Source organism: Danio rerio, chromosome 13 (genome assembly GCF_049306965.1).
Source record: "Danio rerio strain Tuebingen ecotype United States chromosome 13, GRCz12tu, whole genome shotgun sequence".
Taxonomy (NCBI): Eukaryota; Metazoa; Chordata; class Actinopteri; order Cypriniformes; family Danionidae; genus Danio; species Danio rerio.
In genome coordinates this window covers 43,921,198-43,936,946 of record NC_133188.1, presented here as the reverse complement: position 1 = coordinate 43,936,946, position 15,749 = coordinate 43,921,198, and the positions used below count along the sequence as shown (strand labels likewise).

Sequence of the window (15,749 nt, the reverse complement as noted above, 5' to 3'; positions counted from 1 at the left end):
CTCCTTCCCTAAACTCAATCAATTGTGTTGCTTAATCCTCCCACCCACTTCCCTAAACTCAACTAACAATTTTCAAAAGCAATCCACAAAAAGATAAGTCCTCATCTGATTTTACCGCGTTTTCAGATTTTACCACATCCTCACCCTGTTATTTACTTGTTTATTTTATTTTTTGTATTCTGTTTTTATCTTGCCCGCTTTCTGGAACTGTTCTTCACCATTTGATTTGGAAACAATCACTGTGCACACTTCATAATAAAGAATCTTAATTGGCTTATGCTTCCACGAATATGCTCTAACCTCCAAGAAATCCTTCTAATGCACACGAGATGAGGAATTATTCAGTTGAAGAGTTTTTGGCGAGCCCAAAATGTTTATGCAAAACCCCAGTCAAAAAAACAAACCCTACCTTCTCTAAAGTAGGCATGGGACGATAACCGTTTTCAAGGTATATTGCGGTTTGGAAAAGTCAAGGATTTAAAACCTCCAAAATGTTCTGCTATACCGTTCCTACGACATATGTATGACAAATTTATGTTTGAGTGGATGCCCCTTGGTCGACGTCAAAGGACAATAAAATGTTCCACAAATCGTTATAAATTTACTTTTGTGCCTTAAGCAATTAGGTTATGTAATAAATGTAGTAAATCGATGGACTATTATTTATTTTTTGAACTTGTTGTTAAGTGTTGATGTTTATTGTCTTAAGTGTGTCATTCTTGTTATACAATATGTGAAGCACCACCATGTCGAAATGAACTACCCCAAGGGGATTAATAAAGTTTTAAACTTAACCTAAACTTAAACTGTTTGTTTTTTGTTTGTTTTTAGGAAAACAGTATCTTCAGCAGACAAGATATCTAAAGGTGCTGTTTTAAATTGTAAAGAAATCTGTGTTTTTAAAACTAATGGAGACAGCACAAGTCAATGATTCATTTGAATTATTTAGCCTGACATGTTTACTCTTCCAAAACTATAAATGTTTCTCAAAATAAAATATATTATGTTCAAAGGCGAAAAAGTGTTTCATTTTTTTACCCAGAACATATTTTAGAGCAGGAGTTATAATACCATGAAACCGTGATGTTTTTTCCAAGGTTATCAAACCGGCAGAATCTTATACCGCCCATGCCTACATTCAAGTTCACAACTCTTTCTCACAAACCAGTCTCAACATTTTAAGAAAGCCCCTATAACTAAGTCAAAAATCTAGTAGTTTAAATGAAATAAAGCTGATCTCAACCAGTGTTTCAGCCTTTAGTATGTAAAAAAGACAAGTGATTGTCTAGGCCTGATTGCACAAACCAAGGGATTCCCATGCCTGCAGTCTCAGGGGCTGCTCTCAACCGTATGTTTCACAACAGAGACGAGCTTTTCCAAACCCAAGGAAAATGCAGGAGCAGTAACAAGCTTCCTTTTTTTATTTACAGCTGCGACGGCGAATGAATGGGAACTCATGCTCGAACAGAAACAAATTGTCAGTTTGATGGGAGACGCCACACTGGCTGCTCTGAGTAACACAGTCTCCCCGCTCGCAACATGTTTATCCAGTGGAAGGTCATGTGGTGTGCATCCCCAAACGAACAACATATAAATCTGAATAAAATTAATTGTATTATTGTTTGAATGACAATCTTTGTAAACTGTGCGCATACCAGCGGTCAAGATGAACTCGAAGCAACCTTTCCTTTTATTTTTGCCTCTCTCTGGCACGGCCCAGGGAATGTTTAGACAAAAAAAGAGAGGAAATCTAGCCGAAGACGGTGGCTTTTGCTGCGTCTTAATCACCGCTGTCTGTTGTAATCGAATATTTAGGTTACGGTCTTCCTCTCTCAGCACATTATCCGCGGCGGAGGTCACACACATCACGGGCTAAACGCTTGGTAATTTGCGCACATGTATACAAACACACACCTGCGGGGTTAAGGCCATGAGGGAAAATACAGCTGTCTAATTTATTGGTCCCAGGAGGCGAAAGGGGGAGCAGCTCGGTGGATTTCTTCCGTCAGACCAGACCTCCCTAACTCAAAGCTCTGCTGTGTGACAGGGAATGTCTGGTGCAGCTCCTTTCCTCCCAGTCTGAGGTCGAAACGGGGAAGGCTATCAGTCATACAGCTCGGTCAGATGCACAATGGTTCCCGACGAGGTCTCAAGGCCTGGCGAAGCACACGGCCTGAAACCAGGAGCTGATAAGCCTCACCTTCCGGGACCTAACAGGATCTGCAGCTCCTCAGATACGCGCTGTGTATATAAATATGGAAGGCCTTCTGGGCCTGCTGAGAACAGTATGAGGAAATTTCCCATGTTGGCAACTCTTCACCTGCGTGCACTGTAAAATAATTAGTGTAATATATTAGCACCTGTTAAATAAGTTGGTCATAGATTTATTATTAGGAAAAGAGATATTTTACATCGATAAAAATGATATAGATAAGAATCTCCTGTTTATGTTAAATCTGTTGATATTATTAGGCAAGTTTCATACACAACTGTAAATAGTCAGAGAGGAAGCCTAACACCTTCCATTTTAATGCTGATTTTAAATTTTATTTTAAAACTCTTAAAGGACTTTCAAGTCGTAAAGCGTCCAGAACTGTGAATACTCTAAAAGCTAAACTCTTTTTCCCTATGGTAAATGTTATGTATACCCGCTCTTGATCTTTATTTGTTTTGTCTTTCTTCTTTCTCCTTTTTTGTTACTTTGTTTACAGATGTTATGCTAAAATGTGAATATCTTATTGTAAGATTTGTCATGCATTTGACTGGAAATTTTCAGCAAAAACAATAATTTAAAAAAAGTTAAATAAGTTTCCTTAACATCTTGTGCAATAACGTGACTGACTTTATTTAAAATTATGGCTAATTTAAAATAGGATGTTAAGGCATATCTGGGAATTCTAACCCAGCAAACAATTTTGTGTTTAATAGACGTCTAATAGACGTCCAAACATAGTCATCTTGACTAATACAAGGCTAAGGCTAAGGCTGTCAGTAAAAATCTAACAGACGTCTAAGAATATGTCAAAACCAGACTAGTCGTCAAGTGTACAGAATAGGCAGACTTGTGTAGTCATTCATTTTTGTTTATTTGATGACTAGTCTAGTTTTGGCCTATTCTTAGACGTCTATGAGAATTTCACTGACAGCCCAAATTTAGCCTTGTTTATCCAAAATGACTATATTTAGACATCTATTAGACATCTTTTAAAAGTAAAAAATACTTTGGGTATTTGGTGTATAAAAATTAAAAAGGGCTTACTAATTTTGTTGAAGAAGATTTTGAATGGCTACTCAGATAACGTGTAGCTATTGAGAAGTATTGTTTTGCATGAGTGTATTAATTTTTCTTATGTAGAATAGTGTATTTTTATTACTGTGAGGATCCCATGCCTCAGGGCATAGCTAATGGGGATCCAAATAAATACAAATTCATATAGCTAGAAGAATAAAATCTACAGATCTGGACCTTATCTAACAAAATAACTTACGATAATGGTCCAAAAAGTAGTATACTCACATTTACATGATTTAGAAAAATATTAGATAAAAATTTTAAAAAGAGGAAAAATCAAAGAAGCAAAAAATTTGAAAAAAAAAATTGTTAAAATTTTGTAGGTTGTAATTTATTTTTGCAATATTTTGCTTATGTTTAATTGTATTATATCTTAATTTCTAAATATGTTTGGTGACTAAAATATAATTTTTATAAATAAATCTTTTTTATTTTTGAAGTTTTGAAGTGATGCCATAGCAGAACCACTCTAAGGTAACTCTTCAGTGATCAATTGTTTTACAATAACATTTCAAATCTAAAAGAGGTCATTCCACAACACAATAATGAACTTTTGTGTAAAGAGAAGATGTTGTGTTAATTATCAATATGTAACTGTTAAGCAAATAAATTACAAATTTTACTATGTCATTCGTTCGAAAATTGAGGATTCTTGTTTTTGGGAAAGAAGCAAGAATGAAGGCCTATAGCAAGTATGAATTGTCATGAAGTTGCTTAGCCAGGTTTTTGTTTTTACACTAAGTTATTGATGTAGTGGTTAAAACATTTAGTTACATTCACATTGTATTCACATTTGCAGAGCAGATATTCATAAACCATATTCTCATCTCCTTGCAGTCAGATTTCATAAACATGAATTCACATTCTATTCTCACAGACTTTGGATGCGCGCCTGAACACTCTCCTGTTCACAGCTCTCGCTGTGTCTGAGTTTGCACATGTCAAGGAGCAGTTGATGGTCCGAAAAGATGCAGGCTCTTGACCCACTTCCAGTACCTCTACTACAACTAACCTTAGCCAGTGTCCAGATGTAGATGATCTATTGGCCTCTCCCTCCCTCTGCTGACCGCCTCACTGTCATGGTGCTAAGGCCTGGGTTTTGTTAGGTCCAGGAAACAGGCTCTTCCTTTGCATAAACATAGACTTAAAACCTTGTTCTTTTTTGTTTTAGGGCTGGCATCGGCACGCAAATGTTTTAGTGTCACTGTTTTGGGTAGTATGTTTTTCTGTTTCAAGTTCATTCTAAAATTAATCTTGTTTTAGATACTGAATCACCAGTAAATATTGGAGGGGGAATTTAAGATAAATAGTGTACTGATGGTACTGGAACAGCTAAAGGAAAACTTTGAATGTGATGACACTTTAAAAAACTGAATACAGACTGTGGTTCTTTGGCTTAAAATGTAAACTACTTTAAGTGGTTCACAGCACCTTAACCACCCAAAATTTTAGTACCTAAATTGGTTCCCCTACACTGTAAAAAAGTCCTGGTTGTCTTTTTTTTTGAGCTAAATCAAATTAACCTTATGAGTCCACAGAAATTTTATTACATTAAACTAACTTAAAACAACTTAAAAATGGAGTTATGACATGATTAACTAAGTTTAGTAAGTTACAATGAATTTAAAAAATATATGCTGTCATGACTAATCCCAGCAGGCAAACAACATAAGATGTTAATATTAGGTTAGATTTGGATCATGACGTCAGGTGACCAAAATTCAATGTCCAGCCAGCGTTACTTTGATGTCCAATAAGATGTCATAATGTTAACTTACACATTACGTCAATGTGTAACATGATTAGACGTTGATATTTGGTTGATTTTAGGTTGAACATTGACGTCGGCCTGACATGGGGTACAACGTCAATTTGACGTCATGTTGACGTCCTTGTGCCTGCTGGGATTGACAATTATATTTTTTTACAGTGAATAATTACGAGCTACAAAGATAAAGAATGGTTGAAGATCCATTTTTATTTCAGATTGAATAATATATTTTGTAACAATAGGGCTAGCATTGTATATTATTATAAAGTGTAGCATTATATATAATTATTATTACATATTTTATAAATGGCCTTAATTTAGTTTCCGTTATTCTATAACAATTAATTAGTTTCAACTGGATAGAGAGAAATAAACACTTTTCATGGCTCAATATGCCAGTAGCCTAAATAGATAAATAAGTAAAGTAAGTTTCACATGCATGCAATGTTGTAATTTAAAATGAAGTTAGCTAATTCACTTATAAAGCATGCGATAAATACTGTAAAAATCAAAGTGTGCATTTGTTCCGATCTGACACTTGAAATTATGTTTATTGTAGCCTAATATTTTAACAGGCTAATTAGACGTATTTTAACCTTCTTAAAACGCATTTATTTAGACGAAAAGGGTTTTTATCTGTACAAACCGTTTCAAAGCAACTAATTTGATTTAATAATGCATTCGATGAAGTTAAAATTGATATAATATAGAATAAAAATGATATGATTATCCAAATTGATCCCGAAATATAATTTTTGCGCAACGAGCGTTCATAAAAGCCCTTATTCTACTAATGTTTGACTTTGTTTTGTTTAATAATTTAAGGCAATGTGATGAATATCAATAATTATTATAATTACTACATCCACATGGGCAATCTGAGCGGAAGCGTTTGAGTTATCGTTATTTTGTGATGTTGAACCATCAATATGTGTCCATCCATTCATCAGGACACAGGAGACCAGAGGGGTGTCCTGTGCAGACATGCGCTCTTCACGGTCAGCTTAGCTTCATGCTTGACTGAAACTCTCCTCATCCTAATGGTGCTATTATCCAGACAAAACACTCACACACTTTAGTCGTGTGTGGGGCAAAGATCACTACTGATCAGATAAAAACACGCGACAACTTGATCGGACACTATTCAGAGTGGGTCTGCACTTGCCTTATGTCTATTTTTAATTTTATCGTGCTGCTTAACATGAACAAAAATGTGTTGTTTGTTGTTATCAAGATGCACTAAAAAGATTTCAATATAGGCGCTGATTTATATGTAAATCTGACGCTGGCCTGGCAGTATAATTTTACGCACCTGAAATAAATCAAAACCCCATACAAAACGTTATACTCAGTCCACTAATAATCGATCAATCTAATCAACATCCCAATAAATCAAAGTTATGATTATTGACTAAATTACAGCAAATACATTGAAATACATGTACCTTGTCGCTCGGATCTAGAAGCCCTCCACTCCGACTTTCCTCCTGATCCATTAGTCTTGGAACGGGAGGACACAAAGCTGATCTAAACAGCACTGTTGATAGCTAACGGATGAGATAATCTCGTCTCTCTTTCCTTTTCTTTTCTCCTCTTCTTAGTCTCTGGCAGGCTTTTGTCTCTGGCGCCGGAGCAGGAGCCGTGAGAGACACCGATGCGCATCATTGCGCCCTCAAACAGGTTTCCTCTTCACTATAAGTGATCGATACCTACAAGATGGAGAAAATGATTTTAAAAAGTGCGATTTCTGTTTCAGTCTGATGATGTGCTACTGCGTAAAGTATATATATTTGAATAGGCCCTAACATTTAAAACCCAATTTTAAATAAAGAATATAATAGATTGAGTGAAAAATACATTGTTTTGCGTAATTTCAATTTTAGTCAATCTGAGGCATGCGGGTCGCGACAACCTTGCAATATTTTATAGAGATACGGTTTAATTATTACTGTGTCGACTTGACTTTGCGTAAAAGGCTCGAAACGCAAATTCAAGCACTTACATTTACAAAACATTACCATAATTATAACGTTTAGAATATATCATTGCATTCTAATACCAAGATATAAAACAACCAAGAACAGCAGCAATACCACTACTGTTATTACTAATAAATAACAGCGAATGACTAGAAAATGAATCTGCGACTCGTTAATTCTCCCTGAACTTGTATAAATCTATTGCGTTTCCAAAGAAAACTATAATACAGTAAGTCTGACCACTAAAGGAAATCTGCCCTTCTTAGAATTGATTTTCTATTTTAAAAACTATTTTTAGACAGCTACTCACGGCCATTTTCTCTCAAGCAGACGCACTCTCACACACATACACATGGAGAGAGACACCATTTGTCTCTCACACACAAACAGAGTTATGTTTAAATCCGCTTGCTGCTTAATTGTCAAAAGTCTGCAGCTGTTTTTGCTCCAGTTTGACTGTCTAATGGCACACAAGTGTGGAGCAGGTCAGATCTGAATGGGATAATGGCAGCAGCAGGGTTAAGCGTCCTTTTTAGAGAAAACTCGAAGAATACGCGCTTAATATCAAAATCAAAGGTAAATAATCAGCAACCTGTTTTTTTTAAGAGACATTTTGGGGGGTTATGCACTGAAGTATATATGGTTTAATGGAAATTATATAAAATATATACAACACTTGAAGTTCCTTAAAACCCCATACAATATTTAAAATTAAAAACCTGCATAAAGTAAGAAGTATCCTGTATGACAAGACTTAAAATTTATTTCAAACGATGTTTATTAATTATTAAGAGTGTGTATGCGTTAAGAAAACAATTCAGCAACTATCTGTGTGGTTCAAATGTGGATCTTCATTAAATAAATTATGAGTTAAGTGTGTAATGAGAGCATACTTCATTAAACACATTTGGTTCAAAGGTAGATCATTATTAAATAAATGATGAATTAATCAATTAATTATTCAGAGTGTATAAAGAAACCATGGGTCGGTAGACATTCTGCATTTAAATGCGGATCTTAATTATCGAATAAATTGTTAAACAAGTAATAAGTTAGTATTTGATAAAAAAAATGGTAGAAGAGTCATTTGAATTACGAAAAATAGTAGTAATTGTGCGGAACAAATGAATTTGCATTGTGCAGATGAATATATCATGAGTCATTTAACATGATTTACATTTTCATAAGGACCTTTAGGGAGGATTTACTCTTCAACTATATTGTATATCAAGTCTAGACTATTGCTTTACTTAGCCAGCAGCTTTCGGAATTATTAAAACAGGATCTTAATATTAACCGTTCTATTAGAATATAAAACAATTCGAATGGATTCGATTAAGAACATTCTTTTAGTTCTATTCGAATAGAAACTGGTTTTAAAAACATATAACGTCACTGGAATTATTTTTAATCATATAGCAATAACTGTGAAACTGTAAAGTAAAAAAAATATCTTGATAAGATGATGTTCTTTGCTAAATGTTTGAAGAACCATTATTTTGAAGGATGCATGTGTGATGTTAGAGTCTGTTTTCTGCTTGTGTGAAACCGTATATGCGTTTCCTCTATGGATTGTAGGAAGGATCATTACATCCCGCCCCGGTAACGTGACATCACCGGGCAGAAGAACTGCCTTGTGCTGCCGGACTCCAAGAAAAACACACAACCGTTTCACGCCGATGAGTGGCGGTCCTCACCTCTCTTCATGCAAATCAAGCAGCCATGACAAAATGGGAGATTAATCGACACATTTAGGTATGTTTACTTGAAATTGTTGCTTATCTAAACAATTGTTCAACAAGGCTTAGTGCTCGAAGCTGCCATTTGAAGCAGGGATAACATTGTAGATGTAATCCAACAGCGCCTGATGATGCTTCCGAGCCCGGTCACATCAACGCCGTTTTCTGTGAAGGATATACTGAAACTGGAGCAGCAAACTCGCCAGCTTCAATCTCTGCACCCCGCGTCGCACCACGCGCAACTGCATCCGGAACTGCAGGATAGATTTCAGGCACCATCGTCGTGTTTTCTCGGAGGTGGAGACAGTCCCGGCTTCTCAGACAACGAGGAGAAGATGTCTTTTCTGAACTCTCTCTCCATGCAGGACAGTTTAGTGGAGAGCAGCCTTTCCCCGCCGATGTTCGTCCACCCGGCCCTGGGACACGTCGACACTAAACTTGAAGATGAACTTGAGGACCACGAAACGAGTGGGTGATTTAAGTTTTACCGCTGACTAAAATGAGGTTGAAGCAGGCGATGAGGTCGAATTGCATATCTCTGTATAAAAGTCAGGGCCAGAAAGAAACGAGAAAGTACTAAAACGAGAAAAGAAAGACGAGGATTAAGTGTATTTTGATGCGTAAAATGTAACATCTAAATAATGAACAAATAATGAAAACCAACAACAACAAAAAGCATCGTCGATTTAACTTAAACATTAATTTATAACAACTAAAGTTTTGAATTAGGTAAAATTGCTCTTTATTTTTAAAAACAGTACATATGTACATAATATATAATTGTTGTTTTTATACCATGTAGCTTAAATATAGATCACAAATACATAGTTAACTTAACTGAGGCTATCAGCACTGGCTAGCATTAAAATGCATACATTTTAGGTCTACCAAAGATTTGTTTCTTTCCCAGGGATGTTAAAATTTATCTTTAATTTTGAAAATATATATTATTTTTGATTAGTGACCTATTATTGATTGTAGATAACTGTAAAAAGAACTTAAAACTTGATGTGTAGGCCTGCTATATGTGTATTTTGAACTCGTCTTCAAATATAGCCTAGTTAAATAATTCTTCAAGTATGTAATTAAGTTTTACAATCATGATAAAGTTGTATTATTTATATATTTATGAATTTTAATTGTTACAACATGACCATCATTTTAATTTCCTCATTCTTGTTTTCGGTTAAACCCATGCCAGACACATATTAAAAAGTATATATTTTAATATCTTGCATAATTAACATTTATTGCTTGTTTACCATTTATGTATGGTAGGAAATAAGCTAATATGTAATGCCAGCATGTATATACAGTAATTATGACACTCACCACTGTATCCTTTTCAACAAATTTATCTTATTTAATCGTCTGATAAAGTTGTAGTATAATACGATTTAGCTGAAATTGCAATTATATTGAGATGTATAATTCTATTGTACTGAAATAGTGAAATAGTCTGTGTAATTTTCTCTGTACTTTGCGTACACAAACTTACAATTGAAGGCCTACATTCAGACTCAACGCAAAGCTCCCACTTTTGCGCATGCATGTGAAATCGTCTGTGAATATACAAGTGTCAGTTAACCGCTGGATATATGCTGTATCTCCTGTCTGACAGAGAGCTGCGGTGCCATCCTCAGAACCCCGGAGTGTGAGGCTGAGGTGCACTCGGACACGGAGCGCGCGCAGCGGCAGAGGACGCGGCGGAAGCCGCGGGTTCTCTTCAGCCAGGCGCAGGTCTTCGAGCTCGAGCGGCGCTTCAAGCAGCAGCGATATTTATCGGCTCCTGAGAGAGAACATTTGGCGAGTACCCTAAAACTGACATCGACGCAGGTTAAAATTTGGTTCCAGAACCGCAGATACAAATGCAAGCGGCAGCGTCAAGACAAAACACTGGAAATGGCAGGACACCATCACCCACCACCGCCCAGGAGAGTAGCGGTGCCCGTCTTGGTGCGGGATGGAAAACCGTGTTTAACGGGATCACAGAGTTACAACACCACGTACGCGGTTAACCCAGGCCCGTACACATATAACGGGTATTCTTCTTATAACAACGCCGCTTACACAAACCCTTACAGCTGTACATACCCCAGTCTTCCTCCTCTACCTGCGAACACGTCCACTAATGCGCTGATGAGCATGAGTTTGAACAACCTCGGAACTTATTCCCAGCCGCAGACATCGCAAGGAACACCCGTGTCCGCGTGCCAAGGGACTCTGCAGGGTATCCGGGCATGGTAGTGCCAGTGCAACCCAGCCGCCTGTAAAAAAATGACAACTTAACAATATTAGCACACAGTTAGCCATGTTTTTAGGATCATGTATAGTCTATACCTTTTCAGTATAAACTTGAGAGTGAATTTCTTCTAGCAACAGTATACCATGATGGCTGAACGTGAATATTCATGGAAATTTGGACCAGCTATATATGGGCAACATATTCACCGAACATTTGACGGTCTAACTTTAGATGGTATCCATACTACTCATGAGACATTTGCTTCCTCATTCATTGCACTTATCGATGAGCAGTTATTATCTGAAATGTTACGAATATTGACAATGGTGTGTGTGACTTTGTGCAAACCTACATTGCAAAAATAAAAAAAAACGCTAAACTTTATATTTTAAAAGGCATGGTTAAATATTATAAACAACACGGATACTGCACATAGAAATGGAAAGACATTTAAGTCAAACGGGTTTAGGAAAATGTGAGAAATTCTCATAAGGTTCAAGATACCAGCATCTAGAATTTAGATCAACTAACTTTTCATAATATATTATCTAAAATAAGCAAATTCGAGCCAAGTTGTTTTTTTACAATGTTTATAGAACTGAACATGACAATGGTTTTACATTAAAACAGCATAATTTATTTGATTTTGATTTAGTTTCCAAGATTTATAATCATAATCTTCATGAAAATCTGAGAATTTTAAAAGACTTTCAAATAAATAAAAAATGTACATTTAAAAAAATTTATAAATTAATGAAGGATTAGGCGGTCTTTAAGCCCCAAAAAAGTTCTTTCGCCGCCTAGTTTGTCAAATACAAAAGGATATAATATGAATATTTGGACTATATTACACTTTTTTTTTATTTAATACACATCGTTGAGAGCAAAATTTGCTGGTAAAACGCTTAAACTTCAATACACAATATAATGTCAGACATGAAAACTTTTGATAAGCATAATTAAATTTAACGTATGACGCATTAAAAAACAACAACAATTTAATAAGAAATACGGGATTGCAACTGATAGTTTCAAATAAAGAAATTGTGTTATGTGAGACTGGATTAATTATATCACCTCTACTGGCAGGCTAAAGTTAGTATAAGGCATTAAGTGTTATTATTATACGATGTAACACAGATCCTATAATGATCGTGTTTAACCAAAACCTAAAGTCTAAAACAAGACATTTGAATAGGATTAACTATTAAAACGATCTGCAACTGTGTTATGTTTCATAGGACTTAAATTAAGTTAAATTACAAAACATTAGTAAGCATGGTGTACATTTTTGTTTCTTGATTTGAGACGGGTTTGGCCTAAATTTTGCGTCTTTGCTCCTGATGCACAATACTATATATAGTGCTCAGCATAATTGAGTACACCCAAGTTTGAAAAATAATATTTTTATCAATTTCTCAGTGAATATAGGCAATGTATTTTGATGCAATTGAACAAAACAGATTTATTAAACACCAAACTATTAAGTCACCAAACATTTTTAAAATTAAAATTAAAGAAATTAAAAGATAATACAATCAAATTCAAGCAAAATATTGCAAAAATGTATATATATATATTACAACCTACAAAATTTTAACAAATTTTTTCTATTTTCTTGATTCTCTTAATTTTTCCTTTTTGTTAAATTTATATTAAATATTTTTCTATAACATATACATTTTGTTGTACTAGTTTTTGAACTGTTATCTTAACTTATTTTGTTAGATAAGCTCCCGATTTGGCTTCAGTCTAATCTGTATATAGAAAATAGCTTCAAATTAAAATATTAATTTAAAAGATAGATTTGTTGCCTATATAAAAATCATACAAAACAAAACCAAAAAATGTGGTTCATTGGAGTAACTCAATTTTATTTCCTGTACCTAATTAATCATTTTGATTCCCTCATAAACACAAAGCTCTGATGGAAACAAGTTTATCGGCCATTACGCGCGGCCGTAACTCGTTTATCCTTCAGCCCATTCACGAGTCCACCAGAGATCCCACTCCAATAATGAAGATTAATAGAAAAGTAAACAGAGTCATCGGGGTTTTGTCTCTACTAATAGCAAGGATGAACAGATCCCCTCGCTACTGCAAGGCCATTGGACATACCTGCTGTCAGGGTAAGTGGCCCAGACACTTCAGTGTAAATACTCATGGCGACAGTGCGGCGATGCCTCAGGATGAGAGTGCTGGACTAGAGATATGAATCTATAGAGAGGATTTCTGGACGAATATCAGAAGCGGGTGTGGTTAGTTCCCCTAAACAGTGTGTCATAGGCCAAATATTAGTAGCTCGATGGGTAGATTCGCAAAGTTTTTGAATACTTAATGAAAATCTGTTGGATTGGATGCTGTTCAAATATTATTTTCAAATGAATAGCGTAGTATTCCGCACTTATTTATCATTATAAAAAATCACTACATTAAAAGTGCATTATTTATTCAAATACGGAGGAGGAAAGCGTCTATTTAGCCTGGTTATCTGTAGAGATAAATAGGAAGGAAAAAGGATGATTGGAAACAATAATTATTTGAAGAGAACATGAGGTCAAAGCTATAAGGCCTCTGGATTCATCCTCTGAAGTACACATCGGGCAAAAATGTGTAAAATTCAAAATATTAAAATGACGACAATAGGCTATATGCCGAACGAAAAGACAGGAAAATTGGCCTCAATCCGCTTGCCAGAATAAGCATAGGTTTTGTGGTTATCTACTATAGTTTTTATTTCTTTTGCTAGCGTAATATTAAATGAGAATAAAAGGAAATATACACTCTAAAGTACTGGGTTATTTAAACCCAAATTAGTTAAAACACTGGGTTAAATTTGGTCGTATACAATTTATTAAAAATACTTAATTATAATTATAAATTTAATTAAAATTAGTCTTTATTACACCCAATTGGGTTGAAATATATGGTAGACTGTGTAAGAAAGAGAAGCGAAGCGACCTGGAAGTTTGTGAATAACTTATTAACATCGCATCGTATTTTTTAATTTCAATGAAAGAAATGAAAATGGAAAAAGTGAACCTGTAATGAACACAGATAAACATGGGCTGTTAAAAAATAAAGGGTCTTTATTGAAAAACTTTAACAGTACGTGTCCCAGCAAATAATTTTGTGTTTAATAGACGTCTAATTGACATTAAGACGTAGACAGCTTGGCTAAAACTGTCAGTGAAAATATCATAAACATCGAAGAATATCCCAAAACTCAACTAGTCGTCAAATATACAAATTAGACAGATTTTCTATGTGTGGTGATTCATTTCTGTTTATTTGATTACTGTCTAGTTTTGTCCTTTTCTTAGACGTTTATTATATTTTCACTGACAGCCCAAATTGAGCCTTGTTTTAGCCAAAACGACTATGTTTACACCAACACAACATCTAGGCATCTTTTAAAAGTGAACAAAAATGCTTGCTGGGTTCCTTTACAAACGATTCTTTATTGAATTATTTCATTTTAATATTATAAAATGTTCCTCACACTGTGAAAAAATGTCCCTTTAATAACTTTTTCACTAGCTTCATGGGAAACTAAAAGAAGGTTAGCCTATTCATGGTACCGCTGTAAAGGCCCCTTTTGGGTTGTTCCTGGAACCTTTATTTTAAGAGCGTATAGCCTATAAAGCATAAATGACAGCATGTTTGAATGTTACGCTTGTAAATCCCATTGTAGGCCTTATTTTACTGATCTCAAACATCACAACATGTGTGATAAAGACAATAAACACGTTTCTTTTCTTCTGTGGAGGAAAATAGGCCTGCAAATGAAGGTCTATTAAAATGTCTTGATTTAGTCATAAATCTCTGTTTGAAAAATGGCATATCTTACAATAAATCCACAAAGGTTGAGTACCAAAGCTTTAGGTGTTATCTTAAATGTAATTTATACTGTCAACACCTTTACATGGGTGTTACAGAGGAGAGCGCCCCCTGCTGGTAAAGATCACAAACACACTTCCCTTAAAAGTCCATCCATCCATCCATCCATCCATCCATCCATACATCCATCCATCCATCCATCCATCCATCCATCCATCTATCTATCTATCTATCTATCTATCTATCTATCTATCTATCTATCTATCTATCTATCTATCTATCTATCTATCTATCTATCTATCCACTCAGTTGACCAATAATGCATTATGTTTCGCAAATGAAGAGAACTGAAAAGTGTCTAAATAAGAGTGTTATAAGCAACCGGGCACGATGTTTCATCTATGTTACTCACCTGATGAGTTAGAGAGCTTCTTCATAGAGAAAAACATTAACAACATTTCAGACCTCCCAATATGTCGATTAAGTTTACTTAACATAAACAAGAGCAGAGTAATATTTATTTGGTTGACCGTGGTGGAAGAGCAAACAAAAGAAAAGCATCCGGTATAAAGTTGTTTTAAAAACGTTTTAAACACACCAGTTACAACATCGTTTAGTTTGTGAGCTCTTATATGTGGAGCAATAGACTAAATATATACAAGCAAGTTTTTTCTGTCTTTTTTTTCTTAAAGCGTGGTCTCAGGGTATTTTATACAAATCTTGAAAACGGGATCTAAATTATTAGCCTCCAATCAGAAAGTAGGGTAAGTGTAAAAGCTCAATATCCTACAATTTTTAGTCTTGTTGAAAGCATGAAATATGTACAACCAGGTGCGAATTACAAGGGGTTTGGGGGAGATTGACCCCCTAATTAATGCTTGAC

General features: G+C 35.1%; 1 protein-coding gene and 1 long non-coding RNA gene across 17 annotated transcripts in view; one reads left to right on the top strand and one right to left on the bottom strand.

The window, feature by feature from the left end:
• Positions 1-1,406: 1,406 nt before the first annotated feature.
• The window catches only part of LOC141377051 (uncharacterized), a 59,102-nt gene continuing 44,759 nt past the window's right edge, over positions 1,407-15,749 (bottom strand). For 9 of the 16 annotated variants that reach the window (XR_012388893.1, XR_012388890.1, XR_012388895.1 and 6 more), the window contains 2 exons: positions 6,509-6,772; positions 1,407-2,329 (listed from right to left, as the gene is read on the bottom strand). This is a non-coding gene — a long non-coding RNA (uncharacterized lncRNA). Of the gene's footprint in view, positions 2,330-4,304; positions 4,419-6,508; positions 6,773-15,749 lie in introns of all 16 variants that reach the window. The other 7 variants (XR_012388885.1, XR_012388883.1, XR_012388887.1 and 4 more) reach the window with 1 other exon arrangement.
• Positions 8,718-11,410, top strand: nkx2.3 (NK2 homeobox 3). The gene is given in 3 exon segments (NM_131423.1): positions 8,718-8,797; positions 8,904-9,249; positions 10,403-11,410. Coding segments are annotated over 2 exon segments (966 nt in total). The 5' UTR covers positions 8,718-8,797; positions 8,904-8,909; the 3' UTR covers positions 11,029-11,410.